At 33.6% G+C, this 17,237-nt stretch overlaps 1 protein-coding gene across 1 annotated transcript in view; it reads right to left on the reverse strand.

Moving 5' to 3' along the window:
- The window catches only part of CNTLN (centlein), a 221,234-nt gene that overhangs the window by 125,782 nt on the left and 78,215 nt on the right, over positions 1–17,237 (reverse strand). Inside the window, exons 8-9 of the mRNA XM_075136251.1 lie at positions 15,522–15,684; positions 5,749–5,943 (exon numbers count right to left, since the gene is read on the reverse strand). Coding sequence (XP_074992352.1) covers positions 5,749–5,943; positions 15,522–15,684 — 358 coding nt within the window. The remainder of the gene's footprint in view (positions 1–5,748; positions 5,944–15,521; positions 15,685–17,237) is intronic.

The raw sequence follows: 17,237 nt of genomic DNA on the forward strand, positions 1-17,237 counted from the left end.
TTTATGGTGACCAAGTGCTAGTATACTGTGATCCCAGTACCAACAATGGCTTCACAGACTCCGTTAATAGTTATAACTCTACACAGCTTTTCTGAGGACAAGGGTATGGCTTGAACCACAGAGTACAAACTCCTTTGTATGTGTCTATATTACCCCAGAATTGTGCAGTTCAAATACAAAGACTTTCTAGAAAGATAATAATAGTACTTCAACAAAGACCTGTATTTTCTCCTTTCCACCTTGTTTAAAAGATACGTATATAAGATATTTTAAGTGTAGTTTCATAAAACATTGGTACAAAAAAAAAGTTTGGAAACTAACAAATTACTACTGCTTCTTTGACCAAGAATCAGAGACACGCTTATTCTAGTTTTTAAAAAAGTGTTTAACTGTAAGCTACTGTATGAAACTTGCTATAAAATATATAACTAAGATTAAAATGACATCATTAATATTGAAGATCACATATATCTTAAAGTTTAAATTATACTTGTCTATATATTGCAAACACCAGAAAATACCAGTACTTTTCTATTACAAAAATATGTATGAAATATTTAATTTTTTTAAATTAAAGCAAATTTAACTTTACAAGCTATAATCTATACCTGTCTTTATTATAAGGGTAATAATCTCCAAATAGCAGATAGTTTGCAGCTTACGGGAATACAACCATTTGAAAAATGTTATTGATATTTTCCATCATTAAAGACTAATTATTTACTCAGTAAATTGTGTTGACTAAATTGGTCAATTTCAGTTCCATTTTACTTTCTTCAAAGCCCAAGCCTTCAAGCAAACAGTGATAAAGGCTTTTGCCTTCCTCAAACAATGTGCTGCAGTATTACATAGTCCTAAATGTTCACTGTGATTCATATTATCTTGTCCTATACAAATACGTTTTTACAGTATTTGTTAGTTGCTTAAAAAATTACATTTTGAGATCTTTGCGATCAATTTCAATGTTTTTTTAATAAATTGAGTATTTCTAAAAACTGGAAGATATTTGTGGCAAGCTTTGACCCATAGAGGGTGCAAGACTGAGAAACTTTTAATGCAAATAAAATAAATGGGTAAGTTTCCTAAGAGTAAAGCCTAAATAAGTGAAATACAAAAAGCATTTTGTTAGGAATTAGTTTCAGTAACCGAAATGATCCCAATCTATAAAACAAAATTTATAGCACCATACTTTGAACAGGATATATGCCTCTTGTTATGCTGTATCATTAACAAGAAATAGAAAATTAAGCCTCAAAAGTGGACTTTAAATATCCATATTGCAATACTAAATGTACTGGGCAAAATGTAGAAACACTAAAATAAATGAGAGTTACCCTCTCCAGCTAATTTTTTACCATTTATACTTCAACCAACCAGTATTTTAAAGAGTGTACTATACAAGCCTAATAAACTGAAATCACTGAAATATTGATGTTAGAAAACCAGTAAGTCACACTCTGATAATAAGACTTGAAGGATTTTTGCATGGCAACAATGGATGCAGTTTTTCTTGAAACATTTTATTTATGTATTTCTCATACAAATCTTTCTAAACTCAAATTTTTGTTTTAGTTACAAATCAGCATTTTTTTCTAATAAGCTTAAGTTACATCTGTATGCAATGTCTTTCATTGTTTTACTGGTATTTTCTATTGATTGCTTTTAAAAACTTCATAATGAGAAATTACGATACTATCATAAAAGTGCAAGTGAATTCTGTATTAGGTAGAATGCACATACCTGTCAGATGCTAGTTACAAATAAAAACATTTAAATGTCTGTTAATTACTGTTCTTTGATCAAGTATCATCTCTTAATACTGTCTTTGATGTCTGCACACATATGAAAAGTAGGAGTCAAGACACAAATGACTGCCTCGGTTCAGTAAACATATTTAAATATTTACCATTCACATGGGCAATAGTTACAGTACACTAACCGTATGACTAAATGTATGGTATACATCTCAGAGTTAAAATGAACAGCAATAATGAAACAGTACGAAAATAACAATTACATGAGATGAAATTAATCAAACCCCACAGGCTTATGTTTGAAAATTATTTAAAATGGTTTTGTTCTGTTCATTTTTTACTGTGTAGCATAAGCACAGATCTAACTAAAAAGTCTTCCAAATTCAAAGATGCCTTACCTCTCTGATCAGAGAAAAGGTATGTGAGAGCTGCTGAATGCACACATATTAAGAAGTAAATAGAAATTTACTCTAAAGCAGATTTAAATTCTTCATCACACACCTTACCAGGATAGTTAAAATGAACTAAAAGTTTGCCCTCACCAAAACAAGTGCCACACTGACTAGAATAAGATTACAACATTAAAGAAGGCATATTTTACCCTTAATGAAAGAAAATGGAGATATTCTTGCTAATAAAGCCAATAATACAAAACTCATTTTTGCCTCACTACAATGTAATTTCAACAGCAAGAAAAGTTCAAATCCAGGAAAAAGTATGTGCTAACATATGCAACACTGATGTATAATCTTCCTGGCTAGTGAAAGTCTGAAGAAGATATATTAGTGCTGTCGACAGACTGTTAGCATGTCCCACAGGATGAACTTTCAGCAAGGCACAAATCTGAACACACTCAAGAAATCAGTACTTTACAGCAGAAATACAACTGTCATTTAAACCAACTTCTTTTTTTAGGGAATATTTTTTTAAAAAATGGTAACAAGAAAACTAGTAGATGCCTACATTGCTTTGGTGTCCTGTTAACTAAACCTCTATTCCAAATCCATCCTGTTCCACTGATGTTGCAGTCAAGAAACAGCAAAATGAGTTAGGAGGTTCTCTTAATCACATTTAACTTCAGAACTTCATGAACAACCTGGATTCTGGTTATCTAACAGGTCACAGAAGTAATGATAGGTAATCACTTTTTTCCCCTGCAGAAACCTCAGCTGTGTAACCATGCAATAATCATTACCTTTCTAACACTTACGCAAGATAGTACAGTTTGTAATGGGAAAGTTGGCTGTCATCAAAATGCAGCCAACAATGAGCATTATGATAGATTCCCAAAAGGCATAGTCTGGCCTTTCAACCACAGCAAGACTGCATGTCAACAAAATTTGGGATATTTGCTATAGCAGAATGGAAGAACGTTAGTCAAGAGAAAATATTAAGCATGTTAAGCACAGAAGCATATACTGCTTAACATCTCGGTTCTCCTACAAACCTAGCAATTATGGGCGCTACCTATTCACATTTCCTTCCCTATGAGGCTGCTTCAGTAACACTAATAATTTGTCCCATCACAGCCTGGTTTAAGATTAATTTACTGAAAAATGAAGGTTCATACACTGCATTTAAATATATTACATTCATTATCATAAGTTGTCTGCTTTTGCTTCTCCATTAGCATTGGTAAATAACTGACTGAGCTCATGACAGATGACATAAATGTTCAATGGATATATTTCTGCAGAAGGTCAGACTGAACCTACACTCACTAACAAAACAGCAATTTTCTGAATAATCATGACAAGTACAGTCCTTCAAATACACTGGGAACAGGGACAGTGCCAGAGAGTCTAAAAGGCTGAGATAGGATCAAAACGGAAACATAGCAGAAAGCCAACAGAAGGCCACAGGAAAATAATTATTTGCACCCATGTTCACCATTAAGTAATTTAGGACTGCTTCACATTTGGATCCTAATTTGTATGGAGCATACTGGTTAATGTACTTCAAGTTCAGACGCCACTAGAAGGAAACATAGAATAAATCAACAAAAGAAATTCACCCACACTGGATGTGATTCATTTAAAACATTCAAAGGAAATCAAGTATAAAGTTGAATCACCAATTGTAGGTTGTCACTAGCTTCTAAAATAGTCTTACTTTTAACCTCAGAAATTTCCTAAAGTTCTTTTAAGATGTATACAAATTTAATCTGAGTGAAATTGTCTACTTGGATTTGAAATGGATTTTAGCAAAGCTCCACACTAGGAGCTTTTAAAGAAACCCAACTGCTGTATTTTAAGGGGAGAAAAAAATCTTACAGTTAAAGAATTGCTTTAATTATGAGAAATAAGTAATAGCAATAAATACTTAGTTTACTCAGTGGGGAAGAGTCACCTGTGGTGTCCCACATGTTCAAAAAATACAGAAAGGTAGGAGATTAGTGTAGTAACAAAATTTTCTAATACTACTAAGCTATTCAGGATAATAAAGACAAAAGCCAATGCCAAATATTTACACCAGGTCCACATGGGATACGGCATGATTGTATAATAAACGGTCACACAATATCCAGGTTAGACAATATAGGTGTTGTACTTGGAGGAAAGCATTCAAAAATCACTTGCCAAAGACAACAAAGGCCTCCTTAACCTCAGGAAATATAATCCAGAGATATAATAAAAGCTTTTATGATAAAAAAAAATAAGTAGTCTGACAAAATAAACTGCAAAAAACTCTTCAGAGCAATACAAGATGATGAAAGTAGAATGATGTATTCAAAAATACAGTCTGAGCATTCAAAAACCATGATCCAAAGCTGTGTTTAGAGCAGAAACAGCTTGAGACTAATTTTATATTTATAACCTTTCAAAAAATCCACCAAAATCTTCTAAAAGAAAAAAACCCAATTATTTCTAAGATTCAGAAAAAGGTCAAGAATGTATCAAGAGGCAAACACTCCACAAGAAAGATTTAAAAGAATGTGTTTTACCATTTGTGAAACAAAATTATCAAATCAGTAGATTAAGGGGAACTTTAAAAATAATACAAAATACAGATTAAGAATCTTATGATAAATACTTAAGTAATACTCTGGATAAAGTTAGAACATGCACTCTGGAATGTCCATCATGAACACATCCAGGAGATACTGCATTTTGATTTTTCTGTTTTACAGCAGATTACTACTACCACAAATTTTGAGGAATTAAACACTATGGGTTTTTTTAATATTCAAGCTCCTTTGGGCTCATGAATATAATCCTTGATTACAGATCTACCTTACCTTTCCACGCTAAGTGAAGTTCTGCATTTAATGAGCACTATCACCTTAACTATTTTCCCTTCTCTGCTTAACCAGGGGAAAGAGTGCTAGTACAACTGAAATACATTGTCAATCCCACTGACAAATTTATGGAAGAAACTAAGCAACAGAGTTTACAAAACCATTGCAGGTAGATCATTTCAAAGTGTTTCAAACTCGCTTCAAGTAATAAATTGGCCTTTGGAAAATGTCAGGGGTATATGTGTAAGATCTGGCACACTTGTAAAGTTGGAGGCTTTCCAAATGGCACACTAAAGTTTAGAAATTTTTAGACAAATATTTCTCCCCACCATAATACTTTCTGTAGATCTATGATCTAAAGTTTAGTTGCATGGTGAGGAACAATAAAGCAAATCAGAACCAATACATTTCATTTTCACAGAAGAAATGCAGAAACTTCACAATTTTTTCTAGGAATCTTTTTCCAGGAACAAAATCACTTTGGTATTGTTTTTATTTTGGTGTCTTTGTTAGAGAATATAAATAAGAATCTTGTTGAATACTGACACCATTTCTCAGGTTTTTTCACAGGACAGATTTAACTGTGAAGTACCTTCTAATAGCAAGAGCAGAAATACTTACACTACTGCAGCAGCATAGTTGCACAGTTTTTCTTAAGAAGGAAAAAAACCTGCAATTTTCTCCAGAACTGTCTGGTACAGAAGCTTAATTTAAAACAAGAAGAAACAACTTTTATTATTCTAAAAGTGGGCTCACCTGAACTTCACATTTTGGAGAAGAATTCTGATGTACTGCATTTAAAGCATCACAAGCCTGCTGAAGTTGCTCTTGCAACTGACAAATCTTTTGATCTTTCCCAAGTAACTGATCCTGAAGAGAGGCACAGCTTCGCTGCAGCTGAATTTCACTTGTTTTAACAGTCTCAAAACATAAAGTCAATTCGTTATAAAGCTAAGAGAGGGAAGAAGATAAATAACAGGATTAAAAACAACTTCAAATGCAGATAGCCATATAAATACAGGAGGAGAGAAAGTATAATTTAAATAACTTGTCCACAAAGATCACCCTCTCTTTTTCACGTTTGACAATTCTTTCACACTTCTTGTCCTCCTGCCTCACTCTATACCTTTGAAAACAGTGATTGTAACAATCACTGAAACTTTAAATTTGAAAGACGTTTTTCCAGAAAAACACAACCTACATCAGAATATTACCAGTTTCAGTTGCTTTTTTATGGCATTTATGAATAGAAACGGACACCTAAAAAATCAGGATTTATTTTACTTTTTGAACAGTTTATATAAAATACAGAAAATACAAAAGGAAAAACAACAATCCCTTATTGTGAATAGGCAGAAAATTGAAACATCTGCCCTGGGAATGAAATTAAAGGAACAAGAATACCAAATACCATCCGTGTCTTCTATACAGTAGTATGATCTTTTAAAACTAGCATTTTCAATATAGCTTGGATAGCAATAGAGTGAATCCACTAATGCCTACTGCATTTTGTATGAAGTATAAAATGGTTGTTTAAATAATTATTCTGTGGGAATTTTTTTGACATTAACTATAAAACCCAGAGATTATATTAGAATTTCTTATCCCTGGCTGTTGCTCAACTGTTCTTGCTGAAACCAGAATATTGTATATATTCTGCAGTCGCTTTAGAAGAGATTCCATACACACAAAGAATTTCCAGAACTACAACTAAGTAATAACTAGCAGTACATGCCATCTAACTAACAATGAGAACTTATTTTGCAAGAATATGAGAACTTAATAACCACCCCATCCCTCCATTTTTACCACTTTTTCAATATAAACATCTGAAAACTGTTTAAAACAAAATCAGCTTTTTATTAAAAAAAAAGTAAAAACCAGTTTGAAAAATAAACCTGTAGCTGAATAAACAACAGTACAGATCTGAAGGAAATACAGGTCTCTACAGCTTTACTACCTAAGCATACAGTCCTCTCTCTCTTCATTTCAGCCCTTCATTCCTTTGTCCTTTTTTCCCAAAACAAACAATATTCCCTCCAACTATTTATTCTATCGTAAAATAATCTGTAGAAGGCATGTAATTCTGCAGCTGATAGTCATCTTTGGAAAATTCCTTTCTGCCATTCCAACCAAAAGAAATTAATTAAATATGAAAATCAGAATTTCCAAATCTATCAATAACGTTTATAAGTACAAGGAACTGACAGACAAGTCATTTTACTTGTAAAAACATTATTTTACTCTTAATTTTACTCTTTGTCTTGTCAGCTTTACTTAAGTGATACACTTCTTTCTCCCTTTCGTCTGCTTATATCACTCAGAAGTTAAAGCCTTTGAAAAACAATCACAACTTTTAGATTTGGAAACCGTCTACCTAACACTTTGTGAGAAATTTGGAAACAATAATCTCCCTTCCTTTCCTTCTTCTTAACATTTTCTACTTCCATGGGCTCTCAAAATCTACTTAGGACGAAGTAAATTACTTCTTGCCTATTTCCAAAGCAGATCAGAGATCATGCCTCTCAGACAAAATTAATTCAAAGTCCAGACAGATTGATATTTCGAATTACTCTGAGTCTTAAAAAATAAACTTTTACATTGAAATTTCTGTGCCTACTGAATCTTTCTTATATATTTAAGAAAGCTTACATCATCTCTAGAAATGCAAGTTCAAGATTAGCCAATTTCTTATGGAAAACAGTAAGTATCTCACAGGAAAATAAACAGTTCATTTATCAAAAACATGCATCTTTAGATAATGTCCTTCTAAGCAAATGGAACATCAAGACACAGTTACTTCCAACTATAACTATATAAGCTCATTAGCTAGATCACACTAGTATGACAATTTGCTGGTTTTATGACTAGCAGCGCTTAAGTGGTCGTAATTATAGTATCTGAAAGGTAACATCCTAGTAAGATGAATGGAGAACATCAAAAATATGATGCTTTTTTCTAGCTGGCAGCCACATCCCCTAATGTAGCTAATGGGTATTTTTGGTAGTCAGCATTTGTCAGGACAAGACAAATAGCCTGTCTTTTTACTTGCATAAACTTTTCCAACCTTTCCTGCTTTGAAAACAGCAATAACAAAACACATATATTTCAAGTATAGAACTAGCTAAAAGCTATGTGCAAAAAACACATTCACAACATTCATCTTTTTACACTGAGGTTTATATATTTTTTTAAACAACACCCATATACTAGTTTATAGGACTCCGATTTTTTTTTTTTTTTTAAGGTATTGAGCAGCAGGAAGTTTCAAAATGAAAATTACCTGTATGAAAATAAATAGTTTTACCTACTGTCCACAGATAACTAGAACAACTTCCAAACTTCCATTCAGCTCCCTATCTTTGCATTTATGGCCATGCACTGATTAATGTTTATATGGGATTATTTTGGGGTTTTCTGCTCATTTCTGACCCTGTTTTAGAAGAGGAACCACATTTAATCACACTGCAGTAGGCATATTCCAGAACATACAGAATTGCACAACATGGCGAAACGGGTCTACCATTAATAAAGATACAGAAAGTCAGGTGTAGAGAGACAAGACGTAAAATGGAGATCAGAGGACTCAAGATGGAACATTGAGTAGAAAATCCAAAAGAAAGACAAAAATATTGTGAATTATTTATCTCAGAACTAGCAAGCTTCACAGAAAAGAGGAGTGAAATCTTGACTGTACGTAAGTGAGTGGTTACACCTTACATGAATCTCAGTAAGACATGAGATTTACCCAGGAAATTATTTAATCCCCAAGAAGAGATATAAAAAAGTATTTATGTTTACAGTACAGAAAGAAAAAGGAAAATATTTAAAATCATTCTTTATACAGTTTATGAAATTCAGTAGTTGGGAAAAAACAAAAGGCAACAGCCAGCGACACAAGACTGTGCTCTGCAAAAACTGTTGCACTCATTGTATTTTGAGAATCTCTTTCTAATGCCTTAGAGCTGTCCTTTCTCTGACAGGCAACATAGACTGTTACAGGTGAAGGTACTTAAAAACAAATAAAAAAAGATTAAAAGTATCTGAAATCAGTACACTGTAATAAATCTAATCTATCTGACACAAGAGCATTATTTATCAGTCAGGAAGGAAGAGTAACTTAGCTGAATTTCAAAAAATAAAGTATCCCATATTTCTCAGCTACCCTGACAATTTCTTATATTGTTTTAACTGATTTTACCAGAAAACACTTTTTGCTAGATCTTTGAAGAGTTACCTAAAACAGGAAACTTCATTAGAATAATAGGTGTGCTTAATGTCATCAAGTAACCTAAAAATGCCAGACCAAAGCTAGGACTTCCAGGAGAGCCAAGACATGTGACTCTAAAGCCTGCCCACATGCGATAAAAAATATTTAATAGCCTAATAATGGTGGAGTGAGGTAAAGTTAAGGCAAAATTAAGTTAGGTCAGACCAAGGAAAGCTGAGGAATTCCAACAAAACCCAGTAAAACTAAATAATTAACTCACGCTACCTATTGTATTATATGTTAGCCAGAATCATAGTGCAACTGGAAAAAAACTGCAGAGTGAAACAGTTGACACAAATGACCAACACTAACATTATACAAGTGTGCAGGATTTATTTTAAACTAGGTTTAGACTGCTCCTGTGTACTGAATGCCAATTAACAGCTAGGACACATTTTCTAGTTCCAAAATAATTTCCAGTTCCATACTCCAAAAGGAATTTAGCCAATGCTCGCATAGACTTTCCTATGATATCAACTAAAGCACAGAAAGTGGGGACATCCAGGAGACTTCCTTTGAAAGGATACTCCTGTGAGGAACTAACACTAAGGTAGATCCATCCATTAAAATTCAACAGTAGCCAATGATATACACCAGGTGTAAAACAAATATTCTCCTACGTTAAATGATTTATCTAAATGCTCACATCCTAAAAATCAGTGTATTACAGAGAGCTGAGTAAATGAACCCGAACATACCGTAATATTGAACATATAGTAATGACACAAATGGAAAAAAGTTAGTTTGAATTAAGACACAATAAAACTATAAGGGAAACTATTACAGCACCATCGCAGAAAGCCATGTTACAAGATCATGCTATATAAGAGAATTTGAAAAGGGCAGAAATCAGCTGGAGGAGCTGTAGGGTGAAACTGAAGACGCGCTCCAGACAGACTATATATGGCACATTCATGGCGTTTAGTTTTAAAATGGAAAAGCAAGAGGTAGAGTGATTTTTTAAGATGACAGACCACGAAGCTTACCTATGATACAAGAGAAAAATGCCAGACACAAGTGAGCGGTTAAGAGGAAAAACAGAAGAAAGTACAGAATGGATGTGAGTAACATCAGACAAGATGCAAGCAAGAGTCACTAGCATGAGCTAAAAGAGATGATGTGCTTTCCTCAACTTTATGGTACTATATAACCGCAAATACCATGGTTCTTTTGGAAACCACGTAAAATGGATAATTTAGCAATATACCTTCTCAAAAATAACAGAAGAGAACATAAAAGAAAAGGACATTTCAGTCTTTTTTATTAGTGGTGTTACTGCAAAAATTCAAACTGATAAGTCTATTTAGTTCAATGAATCCAGTATTTCCTCTTTCCTGACTGATTCCCCACCTCATCCCCCACTAATGTACCCTTCCAGTATTCATTCATATAATCAGTATTGTGCAATTCCTTGCGTTGAATGGCTATCTAATGGTGGGGCTTGTGGATTGCTTTTTTCAATATATAAAAATTTTGACACAGTTCTCTCAGAAATACTGTATTTATCGGCAACAACTTCTCTGTGAAATGCTACCAAACCCTATTTAGATTTCTTCTCTCTATATAGTATACTGTCAGAGGACATTCAGCAGGCTTGTGAAGAACACCAGTCCTAGCTAATGCAGAAAAACGTTAATAATTCATATTGCAAACACTATCATTTAAAATCCTCCATTGTGGGACCGATATGATTATACACAAAATTCAGATATATTTAAATCTTATAATTCTAACTCTGATCAAAATTGGCGTTACTCAAAAACATACTTAAGTAAGCTTAATCTTAATATTTTTCCTCCTTTCTCGATGCAACTCCTCTTGCACTGTCTCACCAGTTTACATAATTTCTTTCATCTACAGCTCTCATATTGTAAAAAAACACATTATTGTTGCCAGAAACATTAAGACAATGGTTTTCAAACATTAGTGACAGATTTAGAATTCTAGGTTATCTACTTTTTTTTTTTCCAAATACTTAAGCATTCCGCAGATACCAATCTACACCATTACATACAGGAACTATAGCACACTAAGAATGTCAGTACAGCGTTTTTCAAGCATGAAAATCATCGCTTGTAAGTGCAGCGTTCTCACCCTGAGAAAACCTGGTACTTGCTAGTGTGTGACCAACTCTACTGGTGTTTGGTATACAAGAAATAAATAGACTAACTTAATTAACACACTTCCCAGCAATAGAAAACAGTATCAAAGCTTGAACTAAAGTGTGAGATAATCTTTATTAAAGATCTGAGTTTCTCACAGCTTTCACAGACGAAGTGGACTACAAAAATGGTGATTTACTTATTACTGATGTGAGCTTCCGTATATTTGATTGGGCAGTCAGTTTCTCTCAGCTCTTATCATGGGTGAAAGAACTTAGGTTTTTCATTCCAGTTTGAGGGAGAACCTGCATTGTTATTACCATTTACACATCTATATGGTTTCAGTTTTTATTTTGTGAATTTAATGCTGCTTACATAAAAATAAACACATTTATGTGATTTTTAACTATACTTAAAAGTTGTTGCAGTCGCAAAAAAGACTGGAAGTAGTAAGATATAACCTTAGGATGGCAAAGTCAGTAACTTGACATTTTGATTACAATTTCTCGGGCTTGAAGGAAAGCAAACTATCTCCACACACTGACACCATGAGAAGGACTAGCAAAGGCAACTGCAGGCACAAAATTAACCACAATATCCGAAAATGTATCTGACACTATCCTATTTTTATCTACTTTTAATCTATTTGATGCAGACTTCTGCAATGCCTCATAATTGAAAACTCTTACTGTGTTTTCTTATTATGCCAAAAATCTACCTATTGAGCAATGCTTTTCTTCATCACAGACATGTGCTATACCACTATCCACAGTATTCTCTATTTGTTGTTCCAGGAGCCGAGTTCCAGGACACGAATTACGACTTCCTATTTAATGACCAATAACGGTAGTTCCACTTCACTAAAAGGGCCTTCCACTAAGAGATTTTTAATCAGTATGATTAACAAGGAACCTAAAGGCCACATCGGATCAAGGGGAAGTACTACATTATAAAAACAAAGTCCCTAAATTGTAAATTTCAGAAAACCGTGATAAGCTAGCCAAGGAGTTCAGAATCTCTTCTTGTCTTATTATCCCTAGTATTGATTGAAGTCTCTCCACCTTGAAATTGTTGGTGAGGACAAATCTATTGAGTCTCATTAAATCCAGCACAGGAATGAAGTCCCCAGGGCATCTGGGCCACTAAAACAGATGCTATACGTTTTAGCAAAATATTCCCTATCCTTGAGAATGAGAACTATAGATGCAATACGAAATAGATAGCCATTTGTTTCCATAAATGCTCTAACGTAAAGGAGTTATTGTAGAACACAGCACCCTTAAAATTTACTTAAAGAAGAAAAAAGGTAGCAGTATGCCAAGTCAAGGCAACTGAATAAAACAGATTATAGATCTTCACATATGCTTCATATGCTGCCCACTACAGCTAGACTTGGAAGGGAATTTGTGGTCCTCAGTGGATTTACACAGAATCCAGTGCAAGTTCATAACCTTGATCTGTTTTATCAGAAATGTTTTTTCTTTTATTCAGTCTACTGTTTTGTGCTACACATTAACATCAGCACAAAGAGCGGTTCTTCCTAAATAGTAGACTGTTAAGATAAACTTGGAACATGTGAGCCAACCACATTGCCTGAGCTATAGCATATAACGCCTATCTGACCACTAACAGAGAGGTCATTGATCTTGCTGTAAGGGACAATATATCATAGGATGCACACACTGATAGGCTCCATGCCATTCGGAGCCGTAGGAAAATATTCCTTTGTGAATATGTCTGTGGAACAGCTGACACATCCTTATCTAGCTGTTGCAGCCTGCATATTATTAATGCATGGAAGACAAACAGAACACACATTTGTCTGCAATAGTTTGCCTTTCTCATTCAAGGGAAAAATAGGCATTTGTATTATTTTTATAGATGCTGAGTTTTCCAAAGGCCTAGCTGTGACTTCAGTCAGGACTGCATATTTTGTGATTTGGAAAATGCATGTTACTTTGAAGCAATTACAGTTGGGTATTTTATACATCTATTTATACAGATATTTATATATCTTCTACTAAGAAGTATAGAACAGGATTGTCATGATAAAGGAACTTCTTTTCCCTTCTCATGTTCTCTCAACTCCATTTGCCACAAACATTATTAGATCTATTCCACTCTGACTTAGGGAACGTAAATTTTTTTTTTACTTTTTGTTTTTTACTTTTTTTTTTAGAGGTTTTTTTTTTACCCTTTTTTTAACATATTTTTATAAAAAACAAAAAGAACAGATTTTTTCCAGGTGCATTAGATATCTTGATATTTTACAAAAAGACAGCTTACCACTTCCACAATAGTAATTTCTCAGAATATTTGAGTTAGCTTTTGCAGGTTTAAGAGGCAAACCTTACTCCCCCATGTTGGAAAAATATTGAATTCAATACCTCCAAACCAGCAAATTTTAGGGTCATCTGTGAGTTGAAGTATTTAGCAGCTATCAAAAAAAAGGACTTATCTTCAAAACCACACTATTCTTGTTCTTGTATGATCAGCTAAGCAGAAGTCTTAAGTCCTGCTAAGACAGACCAAGAACTGTGAACCAGCTTTCTGAAGCAATCCTGAATTTTGAGTCAAGCCCAGTTTAGAAGCGGCTTGCCTCTGTAGCCATATAATACATTGATCTTCCATATCACATAAGTAACTTCTAATAGCAAAATTATTTTTCATAGGACAAGTTAAACTCTTTCCCAAATTGAAGTAAGTAATATTCGCAAAATCACTATTATGCAAGGTAAAGTGACCTTTATGAAGAGTTTTGTCATGCTTTAAAACAGTCTTATGAAAACCAAGTTTTATTTTCTTTCCTATGTTGTAGAAGTAGTCTGGAAGAATATTGTCTTATAAACACTAATAAAGTTCATATTATCTTCACTTGTGCCAATTTCTTTTTTTTTGAGTGACTCAAAGGATACATTTAACACCTATAGAAACATTGACTGGAGAATGAAAAATGAAAGAAATACCAGCTCCTGACACCTACATTCTGTGGCTGGGGATTTTTTTAAATTCTGTAATTTACTTTGTCTTGCCCCAGATAGGTAGAACTCCCCCTGCCTCGGACATGTTCTGAACAACTTTGATCGAAGTCTACCTGTAGTTTGGCTGGGCTACTATTGTAGTGAATGTCTACATAAGACAGACTTAATGTCTATCACCACTGCAGTCAACGATAAACTTGTGCGGAGTTAAGTACACAAGAATGTGCTGGGCACTATGTGCTATAAAATGTTAACCAAACACATCTTTAGAAACCCAGTACTGATTCTCGCTTGACTTAGGCCCAGCTTCGCAATTTTATCACAAACGGCATATCCTAAGTAAGATGATCAAGGGAAACAGTTTTTGAAAAAGCACTGACAGAACACAATTTGAGAAAACAGTTCCAAGACTGGTAGAGGGTACGTGAAAGTTGTATATACAACTTCTTCCTTGTCTTCTGCCTTCTCAATGTTTCTAAAAAGGAAGGAAACATATCTTCTGTATTTCTTACAGACTGAAAAACACATCCATATAATTTGTTACACTCAAAAGGAGAAGGTCTGAGCAGTGTACATGTGACAGCTCTTCAGGGTTACCGTTTTTCTCGCATTCATCAAAAATATGAATCTGTTCTGTAAATGTAAATATAGGTAAAAATTTTTGAATTAGTTATCCATTTAAAAAGCGATTATGGCAACACTTTTTCCAGTTAATTTTGAGAGAGCAGGTTTTTGCATCTTAAACCAGTAAAATTGTTTGAGAGTCACATAAATACATTATTTACAGCTGAAAGGAATTTCCTCTCCTAAATTATCAAAAACAAATTGGAGAATTTAGTAATTGAAAGCTTTAGGAAAGGAATAAAAAGAAAAACCTTGATAACACAAAATTACATAAAGAAATTTATATGCTTGGCAATTCACCCCTATTTTTCCTCAGATGCAAATAAATCTCGATTTTTAAGGTTCATAATTCAACGTAAGCAAGGGGTCGTATATGCTGGGATGTAATTAGGCCAATAAACTCTGTTACTCTGCCAACCATATTTTGGTAACAATAAAGATCCAGAGATCTAAAGGATGCAACACTACACAGTGCTTTGATTACTCTGTCCGTTGATATTGTACAGCTGGATATTAAAATGAACCCTGTGATCATAAAGCAGAATGACATACTTTTTGATATGATGTTGTTTCAGCTGTGTGAGCGTCTTCTTGGTCTTTCAGTACTTTTTGTGTATCAGTATTGAGAGCCTGAAGCTGCTTTATCAGCTCAGCCTGCTGTGCTGTATGTTTAACATTTTGTCTGTGAAGATTCTGCAGCTCCTGTAACTCCTTCCTGTGCAAAACAAGCAATAAAGAGAAATTAAGAAAAAGAACAACAATGACCTCCATTAAACAATTGTGCTCAAATAATTTTATTGTAGATAATGAGCTTCCTATTTTCATTTATTTTTCTGTCAATTGTCTTATAAACACCAGAAGTTACATATAAAATATTTATCACATACTTTTGTGAAATATCTACAAAACAGTTAAGTTTCAAAATTGAATGCTTTTCAATTTCCCTCTAATGCTCTAACTGCTCTAAAATAAATGGATTTTCACTACTGCATCAACACTTTCTAATCAATATTCAGTTAACTCTTTAGCAGTAAGTGTCAAAATGTAAAATATTTAGAACACATGGACTGTAAAATAAGTTTAATCTTTTTTTTTTTTAACTAGAACCATCAGAAAAAAGATAAAAGTTTTTCTTAACTTGCAGAGAATGTGTAATGCAAGTCTCTTTTCTGAAATGCATCTACTCCCTAGACACACGAAGTATGTCTGCTGATAAATTACTTTTTGTCTGCAGGTACAGCATACTGCAAAAACCATAAGCAAAGTAAGTAAACTTTAGTGTGTATTATATAACATGACAATAAAAGCTCTATAAACACAATAATAGGAATCATGTTCTAATGAAACCATAGGATAGATCTAGTATAATCAGTCTGCTTGAGAATTTTACTATAATGCTTATAAATTAAGGCAGAAACGAAGATCAGTAACTCTTACTTATTATAAACAATGATTAAAATCTTGGAATATTTTCTGTAACATATGTTAATAGTTCAGATGACTCCATTAATCTCTTTTTATATATTTTCCACTTAATTCCCTGTTTAATTCACAAGCACATTTCACACTATTATTACATACAGATACTGAAATACAGTTTATCACTCCAACTAATTTTCTTCCCTGCTTCCTCAAACAATTTTCTTGGTAACCTCCAACACATATGTGACTTCTCTGTGCCTACAATTATCATTAACAACAAGAGTTACCATTACTTTTTTATAATACTGCTGGAGATGTCCAGTCAAAGATTACCATACAAAAGGTAAGCAGCAATACCAACTTTGCTGTGTTTTCCTGAGAAACCGCAGAATGACAAAGAAACCATTTTAAGGGAACTTTCCAAAAAACATTTCTTAAGACCTGTGCCACTACTTAATATGTTGATTATTCACTAAAGGCACAACATCTGAATAATTATATAAAAATTGAAATTACAATAGCACAGTCAGACAACTTAATGTTTTTAAAAAAATACTGTTTAAAAAAGCCTGTTAACAAGCCAATACAGGAGAACACTTAAGGACATGCTTACTTAATAGTATTTAGGTCCTGCTGTTCTCAATGAGATGTAAAGTAGCTCCTCAAAATTAATAGCAGTAGAGGTGCATTAAGGACTCTTTATGTAACAAAACCAAAGTACAACTGCAGTATGTACTTCATATGTACTGTTTGAATTCTGTTCACAAGCATAGCGGCAGAAATAAGGACACAGTGATATATTAGCGCTTTCCGACACCTTGTACAACAGGCTTCCAAACAAGCACT

The sequence above is a fragment of the Calonectris borealis genome, chromosome Z, assembly GCF_964195595.1.
Source record: "Calonectris borealis chromosome Z, bCalBor7.hap1.2, whole genome shotgun sequence".
Classification (NCBI taxonomy): Eukaryota; Metazoa; Chordata; class Aves; order Procellariiformes; family Procellariidae; genus Calonectris; species Calonectris borealis.